This window comes from Notamacropus eugenii, chromosome 7, assembly GCF_028372415.1.
Source record: "Notamacropus eugenii isolate mMacEug1 chromosome 7, mMacEug1.pri_v2, whole genome shotgun sequence".
Classification (NCBI taxonomy): domain Eukaryota; kingdom Metazoa; phylum Chordata; class Mammalia; order Diprotodontia; family Macropodidae; genus Notamacropus; species Notamacropus eugenii.
Genome location: NC_092878.1, coordinates 13419688 through 13437964, shown reverse-complemented (window position 1 = coordinate 13437964; position 18277 = coordinate 13419688). Strand labels below are relative to the sequence as shown.

Here is an 18277-nt window from a genome sequence, read left to right as displayed (position 1 = left end):
CTTAGCTACAGGACACATGCAGTTAGTTGAAACATTCGATTTTACATAATCAAATCTATACACAGTGATAAGCCAATTTAGTAGGTCAAATAATTGTATATGAGACCAGAGTCATAGAAGGTACCAAAGTCCTTCTCATCGCAGTTTGGCTATGCTTTCTGGCCCTGCAATGAGAACAAAGAATTCCAAGGTATTGAATTGCTTGAAAAAGAATAAATTCAGAAAATGAGATTGTTTGCAAGGTGGACAAGAGATATCCTTAGGAACATAGTTTGTAGCTGGAAAAGATGACAACTTGGATAAATAACTTTCTCATGTTTCTGAAAACACAGGGGCTTTGTGGAATACAAGTGACCTCTACTATATAATCTCCAAGGTTCATAATGCCCATAATGATTGCACACTCAATATAGCTTAAAGTTGAAGTGCAACAAAGTATGGATCAATTCTCTGCTGCTTGTGCTAATTTTGGCTCAATAATTAATAACATGAAAACAGAGGTTCTTCACCAGTAGTACTGCACCATCCATTTGATGAAACATTAGTACAGAAAATGGAGAAATTTTGAATACTGAGGATAAGTTAATTTACCTTGACAGCATACTTTCTAGGACTGTACCCAAAAATGAATTTGACACACACATTGCTAGAGCCAGCTCAGTGTTTGGGACACTCCAAAGGAAAGTGTGGGAGAGAAGATATGTTAGATTGCCTACCAGACTGAAAGTCAATAGATCCATTGTGTTGATCTCATTGATATATACCTGTGAAACCTGGACAGTATACCAGGGCCATGCCAGGAATCAATGCCATTTGAATTGTCTTAGAAATATTCTGAAAATCATCTGGCAAGATAAGGTTCCATCCAGATACTGAGGTCCTTTCTGGAACTAAACTGCCAAGCATTCAGACTCTACTCCAGAGGGAGTAACTGATGGGTTGGCCACAATGCTCAAATTTCAAACCTATGTTTGTTTAAAAGACTGTTTTATGAAGAACTCACACAAGGCAAGTCACATGGAGGTCGGAAGAAGCTATATAAGGACACTTTCAAGGTCTCTCCAGAACTTTTGAATTATGAGACATGGGAGATGATGGCACAGGACCACCCAGCATAGTGGGCCTATCAAAGGGGGCATTGTGTTCTATGAGCAAAGCAAAGTTACAGTAGCTTAAAAGAAATGTAAGATTCACAAATTTAAAGATATCTCCCTTCCAAATGTTTATATAGGTTATTTGTGTCTGATTTGTGGCAGAGCCTTCTGAGGTCCTACTGGTCTGATCAGCCATGTTGGGACACTTTATTTTTTTATTTTTAATTTTTAAAAATTTATTTATTTATTTTAAGTTTTCAACATTCATTTCCAGTTTTAGTCCCAAATTTTCTCTCCATCTCTCCCCTCCCACCACCCCAAAACATCAAGCATTCTAATTAACCCTACCACCAATCTGTCCTCCCTTCAAACATCCCTCCATTCCCTTATCCCCATCTTCTCTTTTGTCCTGTAGGGCAAGAGAGATTTCTATGCTCAATTACTTGCATTTCTTATTTCTCAGTTGTATGCAAGAACAATACTCAACAGTTGTTCCTAAAACTTTGAGTTCCAATTTCTCTTCCTTCCTCCCTCCCCATCTATCCCCACTGGGGAGGCAAGCAATTCAATATAGGCCATATATGTGTAGTTTTGCAAATGACTTCCATTATAGTCATGTTGTGTAAGACTAACTATATTTCCCTCCATCCTATCCTACCCCGCCATTTCTTCTATTCTCTCTTTTGACCTTGTCCCTCCCCAGGAATGTTGACTTCTAATTGCTCCCTCCTCCCACTGCCCTCCCTTCCATTATCCCCGCCACCCTGCTTATCCCCTTCTTCCCCACTTTCCTGTATTGTGAGATAGGTTTTCATACCAAAATGAGTGTGCATTTTATTCCTTCCTTGAGCCAAATGTGATGAGAGTAAACTTCATGTTTTCTCTTTCATCTCCCCCCCTTTTTCCCTCCATTGAAAAGTCTTTTTCTTGCCTCTTTTATGAGAGCTAATTTACCCCATTCCATTTCTCCCTTTCTCCTCCCAATATATTCCTCTCTCACCCCTTAATTTCACTATTTTAGATATGATCTCTTCCTATTCAACTCACCCAGTGTTCTCTGTCTCTGTGTGTGTGTGTATGTATGTGTGTGTGTGTATAATCCCTCCAACTACCCAAATACTGAAAAAAGTTTCAGGAGTTAAAAATATTATCTTTCCATGGAGGAATGTAAACAGTTCAACTTTAGTAAAGTCCCTTATGATTTCTCTTTCCTGTGTACCTTTTCATGCTTCTTTTGATTCTTGTGTTTGAAAGTCAAATTATCTTTACAACTCTGACCTTTTCATCAAGAATACTTGAAAGTCATCCATTTCATTGAAAGACCATTTTCCCCCCTGAAGTATTGTACTCAGTTTTGCTGAGGTGATTCTTGGTTTTAATCCTACTTCCTTTGACTTCTGGAATATCCTCTTCCAAGCTCTTCAGTACCTCAATGTAGAAGCTGCTAGATCTTGTGTTATCCTGATTGCATTTCCACAATACTTGAATTATTTCTTTCTAAATGCTTGCAATATTTTCTCCTTGACCTGGAAACTCTGGAATTTGGCCACAATGTTCCTAGGAGTTTCTCTTTTTGGATCTCTTTCAGAAGGTGATTGGTGGATTCTTTCCATATTTATTTTGCCCTCTGGTTCTAGAATGTCAGGGCAGTTTTCCTTGATAATTTCATGAAAGATGATGTCTAGGCTCTTTTTTGATCAAGGCTTTCAGGTAATCCCATAATTTTAAAATTGTCTCTCCTGGATCTATTTTCCAGGTCGGTTGTTTTTCCAGTGAGATATTTCACATTATTTTCCATTTTTTCATTCTTTTGGTTTTGTTTTGTGATTTCTTGGTTTCTCATAAAGTCATTGGCTTTCATCTGTTCCATTCTCATTTTAAAGAACTATTTTCTTCAGTGAGCTTTTGAATCTCCTTTTCCATTTGGCTAATTCTGCTTTTTAAAGCATTCTTCTCCTCATTGGCTTTTTGAACCTCTTTTGCCAATTGAGTTAGCCTATTTTTCAAGGTGTTATTTTCTTCAGTATTTTTTTGGGTCTCCTTTAGCAAGCTATTGACTCACTTTTCATGATTTTCTTGCATCTCTCTCATTTCTCTTCCCGATTTTTCCTCCACCTCTCTTACTTGATTTTCAAAATCCTTTTTGAGCTCTTCCATGGCCTGAGACCATTGAATATTTATTTTGGATGTTTGGGATACAGAGGCCTTGACTTTTTTGTCTTTCTTTGATGGTAAGCATTGTTCTTCCTTATCTGAAAGGATGGGAGAAGATATCCATTCACCAAGAAAGTAACCTTCTGTAGTCTTAATTATTTCCCTTTTTTGGGCATTTTTCCAACCAGTTACTTGACTTTTGTGTCCTTTGTCAAAAGTAGGGTATACTCTGGGGATCTGTAAGATCTCAGTTCCTCCAAGGTGGTACAGTCAAGCATGTACACTGGTCTAGGAGCAACAAGAAACTTTTCTGTCCAGAATCTGTAAGTAGTAGCATTTCCTTTCCACAGCCACCTGGCCTCCAGTTCCACCAAGCCAGCACTGGGGGCTGAGATTCAGATAAACTGCTTAATTCCCCCAGGGGCTTTCATGGGGGGGCAGGGCCACCACATAGGGCTGAGGTATGGATCAGATGATCAGGTCCCCCAGGGGTTTTACAATCCAATAATGGATGTGGGCTACTGTGGGAACTGCTGCCACCAGATGTGGCCTTTGCTGTGGCCACCTGAGGCCAGAGCCATGGGAAGACCTTGCTCCCTTCTTGGCCAGCTGAAAAAAACCTCTCACTGACCTTTGACCTCTGTGGGTTGAGGGATCAGCAAACCTCCCCTACTGCTGCTGAGGATTCTGCCCCTGAGGCCTGCTCAGGTCCTCCTCCCAACACCATGCCACGTGGCCAAGGTCGGGCTGGGCTCCGCTCCTTGTCAGGTGTGACAAACCTTTCCCATTGGCCTTTCAGTTCACCCTGGGCTGGAAATCTCCTCCAGTCCATTGTTCTGTGGCTTCTGCTGCTCTAGAATTTGTTGAGAGTCTTTCTTCACAGGTATTTTATGGGCTGTGGGGGAAGAGCTAGTGTATATGTGTCTTTCTACTCTGCCATCTTGGCTTCACCCCCCTGTTGGACACTTTATATCTTGACCCCAACAGAGTGGTGTCATTTGGGTCCTCTTCAGGAACAAAAGACAACAACCAACCAACGATATAATCTTCCAGGCTCTTTTTAGCTCTAATGTATTACAGGCTTTGAATGGAGAAAGTATTTTGATACAAGTTTTTTAGGTTGAGTCACTAGTGATTATATACAGATATAAGAGAGAGAAGAAATGATATGTTTTTTTACCACCTAAGGCTAAAGCTTTTTTTTTTAATTGAGAGGCAGTGAAGTTCAGTGAAGATAGGCCTGGGTTAAGATTTTATGACAGATATACATGTGGTCTTGGGACCAATTTCCAAAATCCCAGTCAGAGGCAGATTAATATAAAATCTGGAAGAGATCATTTCCTAGTCCCCAGCTCTCCATTTTATATTACTCCATTATAAATCATGACTGAGCATTAGGGATAATCCCTTCTGACCATGTAGTACCACTTTTTCGTAATCTACTCTTGATTTCCAGTTACTTCTCTTTGAAATTCCAGGCTGGAAATGGACATTGACCCCATTCCTTCCCAATATGGGATTTCTCCTCATCTCAAATACTGTTTTTGTTGTTGTTTTGTGTGTGTGTGTGTGTGTGTGTGTGTGTGTGTGTATGTGTGTGTGCGTGCAATTCTAGAGCACATCTGAGCTCACATTCCTGTGGTGTCCTCTGCATTTTGACATTCATATTAGGGAAGGAATGTATTGGTTAAGTATTTCCAGGCTAGCTATTTGGATTGTTTCAGTCACTGCTAGTAAGACAGAAGTGGTAACTATTTGTTTTCTGGTTATCCTAGGAGATCACTGCTTGACATCTTTTTTAGAGCTCAGGTATTTTTAAAAGTATAGTTCTACTTCATTTTATTGCACTTTGCTTTATTGTTCTTTGAAGATGTTCTATTGAATTCTATTTTTCTCATTTTCTTTTTCTTTTCTTTTTTTAAAAACAAATTGAAGCTTTATGGCAAGCCCATGTCAAACAAGTCTCTCAGTACAATTTGTCCAATAGCATGTACTCACACAGTGTCCCTTGTCACATTTTGGTAATTCTCACATCATTTTAAACTTTTTCATTCTTATTATATCTGTTATGGTGATCTCTGATCAGTGATCTTTGTTGCTACTATTATAATTATTGTGGGGTGCCACAAATCATGCCCATATAAGATGGTGAACTTAATAAATGTTGAGTGTGTTCTGACTGTTTCACTGACTCACTTTTGTTTATCTCCCTGTCCTTGGGCTTCTCTATTTCCTTGAGACACAACAATATTGAAAGTCGGCCAATTACTACCCCTGCAACGGCTTCTGAGTGGTTAAACCAGAGGAAGAGCCAAATGGACACAGCGAATTTCATTGCTGTCTTATTTTTAAAAATTTGCTACAGCCCCTTGAACCTTCCCCCAATCAGTCAGCAGCCACAACATGGAGGCAAGACCCTCCACCAACAAAAAGATTACAACTCATTGAATGGCTAGCATTTTTTAAACAATAAAGTGTTTTTAAAAGCATGTGCATTTTTTAGACATAATACTTCTGCATACTTAATAGACTATAGTATAGTATAAACATAACTTTTATATGCACTGGGAAATGAAAAAAATTCATGTTACTCATTGTATTGCGATAATCATTTTATTGCAGTAGTCTGGAACTGAACTCCACAATATCTCTGATGTATGCCTGTATGGAAGCTATTCAAAACTGAACTTATCTGAGCACCCAGGGTACCTTTGCCTACATGAAGAAAGTGTTTCCCAGTAGTTGTTAGTTGCGTTTATTTTCCCTTCTACTGTCTAGGCAAGATGGTATGAGAATGTTGCTTGACTGTCAGTTTATTCTTTGTTCAATCTGATAGCAAACATGCCTTCACTCAAAAAAAAACCCCTTTATAACTACCTTACATCTTCAAATCACTGTGCTAGTCACTTGGGATGAAAAAAATAATATGAAAAAATAATAATAGTAGTATTGATAATGCAGAGCAACCTAAGAGGAAATTGAGCACTCCAGTATAGCTGAAACATAAACACAAATATGAATCAAAAGTAATTTGACATAAGACTAGAAAGGCAGATTGGAGACCAACTGTAGAGAGCCTTGAATGCCAGGTAAAGAACGGGCTATTTTTTCCCTAAGAGCAATGGGGTTGCCATTGAAGATTTTCTGGTAGTGACATGGTATGAATATATTTGCTCTTGAAGAAGATTAACTGGTGGTTTTTTGTTTTTTTTTCTTTGATGAATTGGATGGGAGAAAGTCAGTAGGATGTCATCACATCTAACGAAAACCTCAAAAACCTGAAACATCTAAATGCATCACCTGGGGTCACCTTCCATCATGTAGGGTAATCCCATAGTAGAAGGCTGTCCATTGTGGTTTGTTCAACTTTAATAGTCAGCCAAAAATCTTGATTAGTTTAAAGTAAAGACAATTTTAAAGTCAAGTGGAATGGTAAAAAGAAAGAAAAGTACTTAACAAAACATTCCCTCATAAATCTGGGGCATATTTCATCACAAATACCGCATCAGCAGGGAATACCCATGGAGAAGCAGGCATGTTGAGAATACATATAGGCAAGTCACACAAATAGAGAAAGTGTGTGTTGATAATATTTAACATAAATTTTGGACTTTAATAAGGGCTAAAGCTTGAATTAAGAAGAGTCTGAACCTAATGGCCTTTTGGTGTCAGGGAAGCAAAGGGACTGACTTAATAATTCCCTTAGGAGACCCTTTCTCCTGGCATTTTAGTGATAAAAAAAACCCCACAGATGTCCTGGGTTGTAATTTCAATTGAAACTTTGTTTACCCTTTCCTGTGTCAGCTATTTTGAGTACCTGTTTAGGACAGGAAGCCTGCCACTAGAGTGGCGGGATTTTCTTCTTATTGTATGTCACAGACACATATGTTTACACAGCCTGGAGTCACTAAACCCTACTGACATTGCTTTGTTAATTGTCTTGTCTTACTAAATTTACAATTTTTCCAACTAAGAGAGTTCCTTTCTCACTGTAAAATGTGTATAAGCCAGAAGATTTCTGTACCAGCCAGCCAGATTTGATCCTGTCTCTGTAGTGCTATGCAACTGTTATCTTTATGGGGATTTGTTTAATTAATTAAATCATAAAATGTATGCATTTAGCCTGTGCCTTTTCTTTAACCAAGTTCTCAGGTCAACAATGTCCAGGGCATACATATGGAGGAGGAACTCATTCTTTAGAGCTGTTGGAAGGCCTTTGTGTTCATACTGTTTCTATTAGGTCTGCTCATGACTAATTTCATAGTTTCCACCAAATACTAGTTGTAAGCTGGCTATGAAGTCCATCCCAGATTCTGTTTGACTATGCAGTCCTTATCTTCAGGGAAAACTTGCTCTGTCAGCTAGTAGACTTTTCCAGTTCTTTTAGAAAAGGTAGAAAACCTTTGCCCTAGGACATGTAACAAGCCTCTCATTTCTCTTGCAGGAGATAACTAGTTCAGGTACCAATCTCTTTGGAGTTTAGACCAAAGAGCATGATCCTCCCAGTTGACTAAGGCTTGAAACTTTAGTCTTTTCTTTAGATTTCTCTTCCTCCTGAGGAATTTGTGTCTTTCAGGTAGAGAACTCTCCCTAGTAGATGGTAAGTATTCCATCCCAAATTTTAATATCTGAAGGCCAAACTATTAACAAAACAGTCGGTATTTGCTGGATACCAAACAGTTCTATTTCTCAGAATTCACCAGTTTCCAAACCCTAAGTCTCTTCTGTTTGCCCATGTGGATGAGTGGGTGGAGAAAAGAACAGAAAGACAATGCCAAGTCTAGAGGTCCGAGGTCATTTTCTCTGCTACTGGCTGAGTTGCTTTCCTGGCCCCTTCCTATGCTTGCAACCAGACTTCTCAATCATGGCTGCAGGAACCTTTGGGAATTGTAGCAAACAGAGGACAATACAAATTCTGCTACAGGGGGTGAAGAAGGTTATAATACTTGAGGGAAGTGAGAAAGGCAATGACTAAGCAGGAGAAACAGAGAGATTAGCTCTGGGAGTTGTTGATTTGGCTTATGTTCAATGTTCAAAATCTGGAGAAGGGCTGTGTGCTGGAACAGACTAAGGTTACTAGCTATTGTTAATTCTTGGGATCAACTCAAGGACAGTGGAAGTTTAACTCCTTCTCCATCCTCTCCCAGAACCTGTAGCAGGCAGAGACCTTCAACAAAATCTCCTCTAATTGCTTTAAGCTGTTTTTTCTTTAAAAAAATCATTTTGAACTTGAAAAATGTTATTCTTGTCCCTCAAAATGAACATTTCCATATGCAAAGGTAGAATGGGAAAATAGAATTTTATATGAAACTGTTCATTTCTGTTCCCTACTCATATGCTTTTTAAATTTTTAAATTTATTTTATTTTAATTTATGTAATAAAACAAGCCTTTCCATAACACAGCAGGATAAGAAAAAATGACTGCACATGAAACTTCAAATTTATTATGTATAGCTTGCTATTCCTTCTAAATATATAATAATAATAATAAATAATAATAAAGTTATCACATAAATTATTAATTATTTCAATTAACATTTTAGTTTAGTCTTTTGGATTTTCCAAGTATATCATATCATCTGCAAAAAAGGGCTAGTTTTATTACCTCATTCCATATTCTGATTCTTTCTATTTCTTTTTCTTTTCTTACTGCTATTACTAGGATTTCCAGTACAGTACTGAAAAATATTAGTGACAGTGGGCATCCTTATTTCACCTGTGCTCTTACAAGGCTTCTAACTTATCCCCTGTACAAATGATGCTTGCTGATGGTTTTAGATAATTTTTTTCATCAATGTAAGGAAAAAAATCCATTTATACCTATACTTTCAATGTTTTGAATAGTAATAGGTGTTGTATTTTATCAATAACTTTTTCTGCATCTATTGATATAATCATGATTTTAAAAACTTTTATTATTGATATAATCAATTATGTTAATAGTTCTCCTTATGTTAAACCATTCCTGAATTTTTGTTATAAATCCCGCTTGATCATAATGTATAATCTTTGCAATATATTGTTATAACCTTTTAGCTAGTATTTTATTTAGGATTTTTACATCCATATTCATTAATGCAACTGGTCTATAATTTTCTTTCTCTGATCTCTTCCTGGTTTAAGTATCAGTATCATATCTGTTTCATAAAAAGAATTTGGTAATATAGCTTTTTTGCCTATTATTTCAAATAACTTTTAAAATATTGAATTAGTTAAAATACTTTAGGTGTTTGATAGAATTCATTTGTTAATCCATCTCGTCCTGGCGTTTTATTTTTTTTCTTCCTTATTTATGGCCTGTTCAATTTTTTTTTCTAAAATAGGTCTGTTTAGATATTCTGTTTCCTCTTCTGCTCATCTAAGCAAGCTAAATTTTTGTAAACATTCTTCTACTTCACTTAAATTGTTAAATTTATTGGCATATAATTAAGCAAAAAACCTCCTTATAATTATTTTAATTTCTTCTTTGATGGTGGTGTATTTACCCTTTTCATTTTTGATACTAGTGATTTGGTTTTTCTCTCTTTTTAAAAATCAAATTAACCAATGGTTTATCTATTTGATTGGCTTTTTTCATAAAACTAACTCCTAATTTTATTTATTAATTCAATTTAGTTAATTCAACAATTACCCTCAATTGTATTAATCTCAGCTTTAATATTTAGAATTTCCAATTTAGTGTTTATTTGGGGATTTTCAGTTTGTTCTTTTTCTAGTTTAATTGCATACTCAATATATTGGGCTGCTTTTTCTCTCTTTTATTAGTATAAGGATCTAGAGATATACATTTTTCTTTGATTACTGCTGCTATCTCATAGGTTTTGATATGTTGTCTCATTATTGTCATTCTCTTTAATGAAATTAATTAAATTCCTTAAGATTAGGTTGTTTAATCTCCAATGAGATGTTAACTATGTTTCAATGTTTCCCTATTAAATATAATTTTTATTGCATTGTGATCTGAAAAGGATACTTTTAATATTTCTGCTTTTAACTATAAAATTTTCATGTCCTAATTTAAAGTCAATCTTTGTAAAGGTACTGTGAGCCACTGAGAAAAGGGTGTATTCCTTTGTATTTCCATTCAGTTCTTTCCAGATATCTATCATATGTAGTTTATCTAAAATTCTATTTACTTCCTTGACTTTTTTCTTATTTATGTTTTGTTAGATTGATCTAGTTCTGAGAGGGGAAGATTAAAGTCCACCACTATTACAGTACTACTATCTGTCTCCACATGCAATTTATTTAAGTTTTGTTTTAAAAAGTTAGATGCTATACCGTCTGGTATATATAGATTTGGTATTGATATTGTTTTATTATCTATAGAACATTTTATCAAAATGTAGTTACCTTGCTTATCTCTTTTAATTAAATATATTTTAGCCGTAACTTTGTTTGATATCTTGATAGCTATTCCTACCTTTTTTGGCACCATCTGAAGCATAATAAATTCTATTCCAACCCTCTATTTTTAACTCTGTGTGTATCTCTCTTTCTTAAATGTGTTTCTTATAAACAACATATTGTTGAATTTTGATTTTTAATGTATTCTGCTGTCCATTTCCATTTTATGAGTGAGTTTATCCCATTTACATTCAAAGTTATAATTACTATTTGTGAATTTCTCTCCATCCTATTTTTGCTCACTGTTGTCCTTTTCAGCATCTTTTCACCCCATCTATATTACCTTATCAGCTTCCCTTACCCCCCGTTCCTGATTTTAGCCACCCCTATATGCTTTCTCTTTGATCTGTTCTCCAGATCATTTTTTTTCTAATGAGATATTTCAGATCCTCTTCTGTTATTTCTTGCTTTATTATTTCTTGGTGTTTTATAATGTCATTCTATTCTCCTTATCCAATTCTAGTTTTCAAGGAGTTAGTTTCTCCTTTAAGATTTTGAACCTCTTTTCCCAGTTGGTTAACTTTCTTTTCATAATTTTCTTGGATTGCTTTTTCCCCCTTGATTTTTCCTTGATCTCACTGATTTGATTTTTGAATTTCTTTTTAGGTTGTTCCAAGAATTATTTTTGAGCTTGTGACCATTTGATGTGACTCTTTGGGGTAGAAGTGGCTTTTTTTTTAAAAGCTCACTATCTTCCTCTGAATATGAACCAGATCTTTTACAATATAGTAGTTATCTATGGTGAGGTGCTTTTTCCTTTGCTTACTCATTTTTATTTTTATTTTATTTTTTAGCAGCTTCTTATTGTAGTAAGGTTTTAATCCCAAATTGTGAGTAATGGTGGCCCAGGCCTCAGAAAATCCTTACTGTTATTTTCTGAATTCTGTCCAGTGGGTTCAACCTCAGGCCCATAGTTAGGTACTCTAGTCACACTGTCTCAGCAATATTCTTGTTCCTGAAGGAATCCACACTCACCAGACCTGTGTGCTCACTCTTTCTCACCTGTAGCCATAGACTGGTCAGCAGTGCTATATGCTTTTAAAGGAAATATGTAATAATCTCAACCCATTACTTTCAAAATGGGGCTACTTTGCTTATGCTTCATTCTGCACTTAAAACAATATTTAAATGCCCCTCCTCTTGTTTCTTTTTGTATTTTTTGCACTTCTATCCTTCCCCTTCCTCCAATGAAAACGGGAAAAAAACTACCTTGTAACAAATAGGACTGGTCAATCAAATCAAATCCACATAATGGTAACATCAAAAAAGTTTCTTTCTAAACCTCTAGTACATCACTTCTCTGTCAGGACTTCAGGAACATATTTCATCGTAGGTCCTTTGAAGGCATTGGTTGTTGTTTTGAATAGTTTTTAAATTGTTCAGAGTTGTTTTTCTTCACAATTTTGTTGTAAAAATTGTCCTCTTGGTTCTGTGTTGCTTACCAGCCTATAGTTGGAATCACCTCTTTCATCACTTCGGCCAGCACAAAGTGTTCCATTACATCCTGTGAAGGGAATCATGATTTTTCATATTAATCAATATGACATATGAATGTACTAATAATGAAGTTTCTCAAGAATTGCCTCTTCTAGTTTGTGAGTCAGAAGCTCACAATGCAGCTTGAAATGAGCAAGCAAACCTCGACAATGCTCACGATCACTGCCTGTGTGCCTGAAGTGAAGTGAATTAAAAATTGTAGAATCTGTTCCCATCACAGAACCCTGGTTCTGTGCCCTGAGTGGGGGTGGGGGTGGTCATGAACCCTAAAGATTTGACTCCAGAACTGTTGTATTATGGACTTGTGGGCTGGTCGTGGGAGACCATTCTGGCCCTGGAAATGATTCTTTTAATCCACCTTCACCACTCCTTTCCCATTGAGATTTATGTATATCATGTCTGTCTTTACTTCATCAAGGTGGAATTCTGATCAGGAGAATTCCTGATTGGCAAATCTGCTCCTCACAATGAAAGTAATTAATTAAATGGTTACCTGATTATTGGGGCTTTGTCTGGCCATCTGTCTCATCATTTTCAAGTTGGAGACTGGGTCAGTAAAATCCTGTTAACAATCCACACACTACAATTTCTTCAAACATTCCTCTATTGGGAAACTTCTTGGTTTCCAGCTATTTTATTTTTCCTTTTAAATTTCTCTTCAGGATTAGGAATTTTTTTGGATTTGAACTATTCATTTCCCTGTCTTAATCCCTTTGCCCATATCCCTGCCTACTTATCTGCTAAGTATGATGTGCAATACTAAACTCTTTGAGTGTGTGTGTGAGTGTGTGTGTTCAAACCTTCTTTGCCAAGTTCAGATAAAAATGAGATTCGTCTGACGTCTCCTTTCTTCAAATTTTATACTTTTTTCTCATGCCCCCTAATTCTGAGAAATAGCAAGTTCCATTTCCTTATTAATTTTATCCCTACCTTTTCTTTCCCTTCTTATATCCCTCAGAATGTAATCAATTTATCCCTAGGTTCTCTATTTTTTTTTTGTAATTAGCTCCCTCTGTACATTTTAAATTATTCATCTTCCAATTCCTTCCTCCAGAGCTTTTATTTCATTTTTGATTTCTTGCTTCATTACTTATAAGTGTTCATGTAGTTCTTTAGGAAAATCCATATCCCTTCTCTTTTTTAATCTGCTTGTAGTTGCTGTGGAGTTGCTCTCTTTTTCTAGGTTTGAGTTTTGGACATCTCCAGATCTATTATAATTCTATATAGTGGTCTGTATCTTCTCGTACTTACAAATTTTTAGTCTTAGTTCTTGGGTTGGGGCTTTGTGTCAGGGTTCTGCTTTTCCACTTGTCATGCTAAGGCGCTTTTCTTTAATAATTTCTTGTAATATTGTATCAAGATTCTTTTTTATCATAATTTTCAGACATCCCAGCAATTCTTTTATTGTTTCCCCTTGATCTATTCTCCAGGTCATTTATTTTTCTAACGAGATATTTCATGGTGTGGTCTGCTCTGCTTGGTTCCCTGGACCTCCACATTGACCTCTACCTCCTGAGATCAGGTCCCTTCATTAAATCTTTGAGATTTAGAATGCTGGATCTTTAGGGCACTTTGAACATCTCAGGACTGAGGGCTTGGGTATTCTAGCATGAATACTGTTGTTGTACCTAGACTGGTCATTGCTGCTTTTGGTCCCTTCCCAGGTCCCAATTACCTCTGGGGCTTTCTTGGTCAATGGCTCCAGTCTTGGTGCCTCTATATACAGAACGTTGGGTTCACATCTGTCAACAGCATTTCTCTGACTTTGGTTGTACTGGGAGACTTCCAATTAATTTGCCTGCACCAGCAGGGGAGATAGCAAAGGTAGAATCTGAACAATTCTTGAAAATGGATCAGTTCCTTTCTAAATAATACACAGCTTCTTTGTAGTTGATCCTTCTTTGTAAATGGTAGATAGAAACTTGTGTTGTGGATTGTGGAGTCAGTGGCTTCAGTGGAAACTGGTGAGGAGAGGAAAGTAGAGTGGTGGCAAATAAAGTGCTAGGTCCTACCCAGCAAATAATTACTGTCACTGTGATATGTGTCTAGTAGACAATAAATATCTTCTTCTTGTTTGCCTATCTTTTGTAACAAGTGGCAAGTGATACTTCTGGATTTCTCAGAGCCTCTGTTGTGTTAGCAACAATTATGTGCTCAGAGCCAGAGAACTTCTTGCTAACAATAACAATCTTTCACCTGTGTATCCCACAATATTATTTGAAGCCCTTTCTTTTACATAGTTTAATATGATGGAATGTTTTCTTTGTTACAAAATGGTAGGGGGAGCATTTTTGTAACAGAGTTGCAATAAGTGGAAGTTTTTGTGCTATCCATATTTCAAAGCCCTCTTCTTGAGGTCAGGGGTACTTGGGACTCCAAAATACATGCTGGGACCTGCTCAAAAAAATTAGACTTAAGCCTTTCAGCCAAAGAAAAACAAAGCTTATTTAATATTTGCTATATTAGGTAGACTCTTAAGGAGCGTAAACATTTGTGATGCTTGAATTGACAAGCAAGCCAGATCGAATCTCAGCTAGGTTGAATTTCAGCTCGATTGAATCTGAGTGCCTTCATGGAGGCAAGATGGAATTTATATACAGAAAGACCGTGGGAGGAATCTAGGGGTGGCCACGTAGTCTGGGGATAATGGGAGGAGGGATTTAGGGAGGGTCTTGAGGAGGAGTCTAAGGAGGATCTTGATGGGACTGGGGTGACTAAAGGTCAGAACTAAGAGAATGTTGGAGTTTGATGGGATCCAAGGTGGGAAGCAGTTGGATGCAAATTGTACAAAGTGATAATGAAAGGCTTAAGGCCTCAGGTGAGTGACAGATCAAGTTGTAAAATTCAAGGAAGATTCAGAGGGGTTCCAAGTGCCTGTACCTCATCATTATGAATTTATAATGTTTGATTATTCTTTCCCATCTAGTTTTTACCATGGATAGAAGTTGGGGGTGTGAGCCAGTAAGACCCATGAAAGGAGGAATAGAACCATAGGGTAGTTAATATATTTCTACAATCCTTTAAGATTTACAAAGAGCTTTCCTCACAACCTTAAGAGGCAGGTAGTGCTCGTATTTTTACAGATGAGAAAAATGAGACTTCGAGTGAAGTGACTTACTCATGATCATAGAGCTAGCATATATCAGGATAGTAATAAAGGCTTTGGATAAGGAATCAGAGAACTTGAGTTCTGCTCTTAAGTATGTCACTTAATTATGCTGTGAAATGCCCTTTGTCTCCATGCCAATAGTAGCTTGATAAGCTCAGAGAGCAAGAAACATGATCATGTGCATCTAAAGCAGAAAGACCTTTGACTTCCACTCTTGGGTATGTAAGTACCCTCAAGGTTGGTGACCATGGAAAGGCAGGTGTTTCTCCTAGGTCAAGTTGCAGCCTGGAGAATAGCAGGAAGATTTGTATATTTCATACTCCCCAAACATAAAGACTTATTTAAAAACCTCTCTATCTCTAAAGACAACAGATTAAGGTGGGTTTTGCAGATAGAGCAGATCCTGGTTCTCTGTTGGCCAGGTTCAACAGATTTTTGGTTGTCAGGGCTAATCTCTAAATCCCTTTGGTCAGGTTAATATTTCACTCAACCACCCCCAAAGAGGAGGTGAATGACTTCTCTTTTGTTTGTACAAAACAAATACCCTTGATTTTCCTGTTTCTAATAGAGGTTGGGAGTCAAATAAATTATCTCCACCCCTTGTCTATCTGAAAACTATATAGTCAGAATCAAGGCAGGGAGGAGGTGTCTGAGCACTCTCTACCAGGGAAGAAGCAACTGGAACCCTTCTCCAGTAAGGGAAATTGACGGATTGTTGTAAGACTTCTTTTCAATGGAATAATCTGATCTGAACTAACCTAATTAACCTATCAATCTGCTCATTTATCATCTACCAATCTATCCATCTATTTATCATGATAAATTAATATTTATATACATAATATTACGTATACTATAATAAATTTATATTTGAATTACAGATAAATTAATATTTATTAAATACAGATGATAGTTAATTGCTATTAACTGTTGTGGGATGGTCCTTCCACTCCCACTTAAAGTCTTTGGTTCTAGGACAAAGAGTGAAATGTAAATAAGCTATTGTGAAAGCCACTTCTGCAACCAAGGTTTAATGGTAGCTATCAGTGAGATGGCAAGTCTCTCATGGAGATTAACAGAAGTAAATTTGTGAGCCTAATCTTTCAATGGAGGGCACCCACAATTGGTTCCAATTAGAGGCTTCAGATTGGATAAAGTTTTCTTAGGCTAGAATAAGGTATAGGTAAATTAGGAAATCTTGGAATATTTCAATTTGGCTGTGTTTAGTTTGTCCTTGTGACTCCTTGCTATTTTCTTGCCAATTACTCCACTTAGAAACAGAGCAAAAGCTATTTAGGAAGGCAGGAATATATGGCTTGTATAATCTCTTTATTCTATGGAAGATACTTAGGAAAAATATAACTCTAAAGCCATATCCAGGAAAAATTTACTCTCAGTACTAATAATAATTTAATAGTTTAAAACCATTCTGTGTGACTCGGAAAGCCAATGCCAGAGAGACAGAGATAGAAACAGACAGAAACAGAGATATACGTGGAGATGGCGACAGAGATACACACACTCCCAGAGAGACAGAAACAGAAAGAGAGAGTCAGAAGGGGAAGGAGAGAGAGAGTTGGGGGTGGGAGAGACAGAGAGATGCTTATATCTAATTTTTTGGTCAATCTGGTATTCTTTCTGTGGACTATTTGTATGGTAGAGGAGGACAGATGAGCTTCTGTTGCACCTACAGTATGTTGGTGGGATGAGCAGGTAGACATGAAGGTCAAAAAGTGTGATAACATTTCCTGCCTTAAGCTGGTACCTGGGGTTCTTCAGTTTCTAATGGTCAAACTGCTTTGTAAGCACCATTCTCAGTAGACAAAGCACCTTTCTATAGACTGCCCAATGCCTTAATTTCCAGGTGATATGTGTGGTCTGAACCGTGCAGATTAGTGGGACAAAGTCAAGGTAAATATTATTGATAGAGAAACTTGACTTCTCAACTTTTTTTTAACCTTTGATAAGCAAGGTTATGCATGACCATAGAGTGTGCCAGTATCTGAATGTTTTGGTCATCTGTCTTTTACCACATAAAAGATTAAGTTTTCAGTGATGAGGATGAATTCCAAACAATTTCATTTTCCTATGATATCCAAGGGAATAGACTCTGCCACTTCATCATTCATCTATCAACAATCACCTCTAGCAAGGAAACTTGGATTTAGATCTGAGAGTCTATTGCAGGATTGGCAGAGACTTTTAGATTGGTTGATGCCTCCTGACTCCTTAACCAGTAATGCCCTTGTGACTTGTACATGACATGTATACCTTCCACTAATATTGAGAGAGCCTAGTTTAAGATGATTCTACCAATTTTCCCCAATATATTCTCATGTCCCTTATCTATGCTAAGAAAGACTAACTTGAATAAAAAAGACTTGAGACAGTTATATGACCATCTTGATCCTCAGCTAATGAGACTTTAATGTATTGGTTGTTTTCTGATTACCTTGAACTTTAGAAAGCAAGTCTTTCTCCATAGCAGGACAAGTTGGTATGTGAACATAGTGAATAAAAACCCTGATAATATTTTCTCAAATAACTCAAAGAGGAAACATTCTCAGGCTAATCCAAAGTGTAATGAATGATGACTATGGAAGGACTTGGTAAACTTTGGGAATGCTTTATTCATAAAGTGAAACATAAGCAAAATAATGTCAGTAAGAATTATGAGCTAATTATATATATATGTATATATAATAGTAAGCATTAGTATTTTCCTGAAGAGTAGACTTCAATCAGAGACTATCTTTGCCAATAAAATAAATTCCATTGAACTCTAATCTTTTATCAGTTGTATTCTGGCTTGACCTAGTGGACTAGTTCAAATTGAATCTGAGTGTAAGTGGTATTTGAGATATGGAAAGAGTAAGTAGCATAGGAAAACCAGACTAGGCACCAGAACTCTTGATTTCTATTCCATTTGTTGACACATACTAGCTGTATGACCTTGGGCATATCACAAATCTCTAGGGCTCAGTTTTCTCATTCTTAAAATAAGAGTAATATAAT

General features: G+C 36.7%; 1 protein-coding gene across 6 annotated transcripts in view; it reads left to right on the top strand.

Moving 5' to 3' along the window:
• The window catches only part of RNASE4 (ribonuclease A family member 4), a 47619-nt gene that overhangs the window by 17846 nt on the left and 11496 nt on the right, over positions 1–18277 (top strand). The window contains exons 1-2 of one of the 6 annotated variants that reach the window (XM_072623986.1): positions 15897–15979; positions 17127–17173. The exons of 1 other annotated variant lie outside the window; for it this stretch is intronic. Coding sequence is in view for 1 of the 5 variants with exons in the window: in XM_072623981.1 (XP_072480082.1) it covers positions 7846–7848 (3 nt within the window). In the remaining 4 variants the exon portion in view is untranslated. Of the gene's footprint in view, positions 1–5023; positions 5058–7829; positions 7849–15868; positions 15980–17126; positions 17174–18277 lie in introns of those variants that run through there. 4 more of the 6 variants (XM_072623985.1, XM_072623981.1, XM_072623983.1 and 1 more) reach the window with 4 other exon arrangements.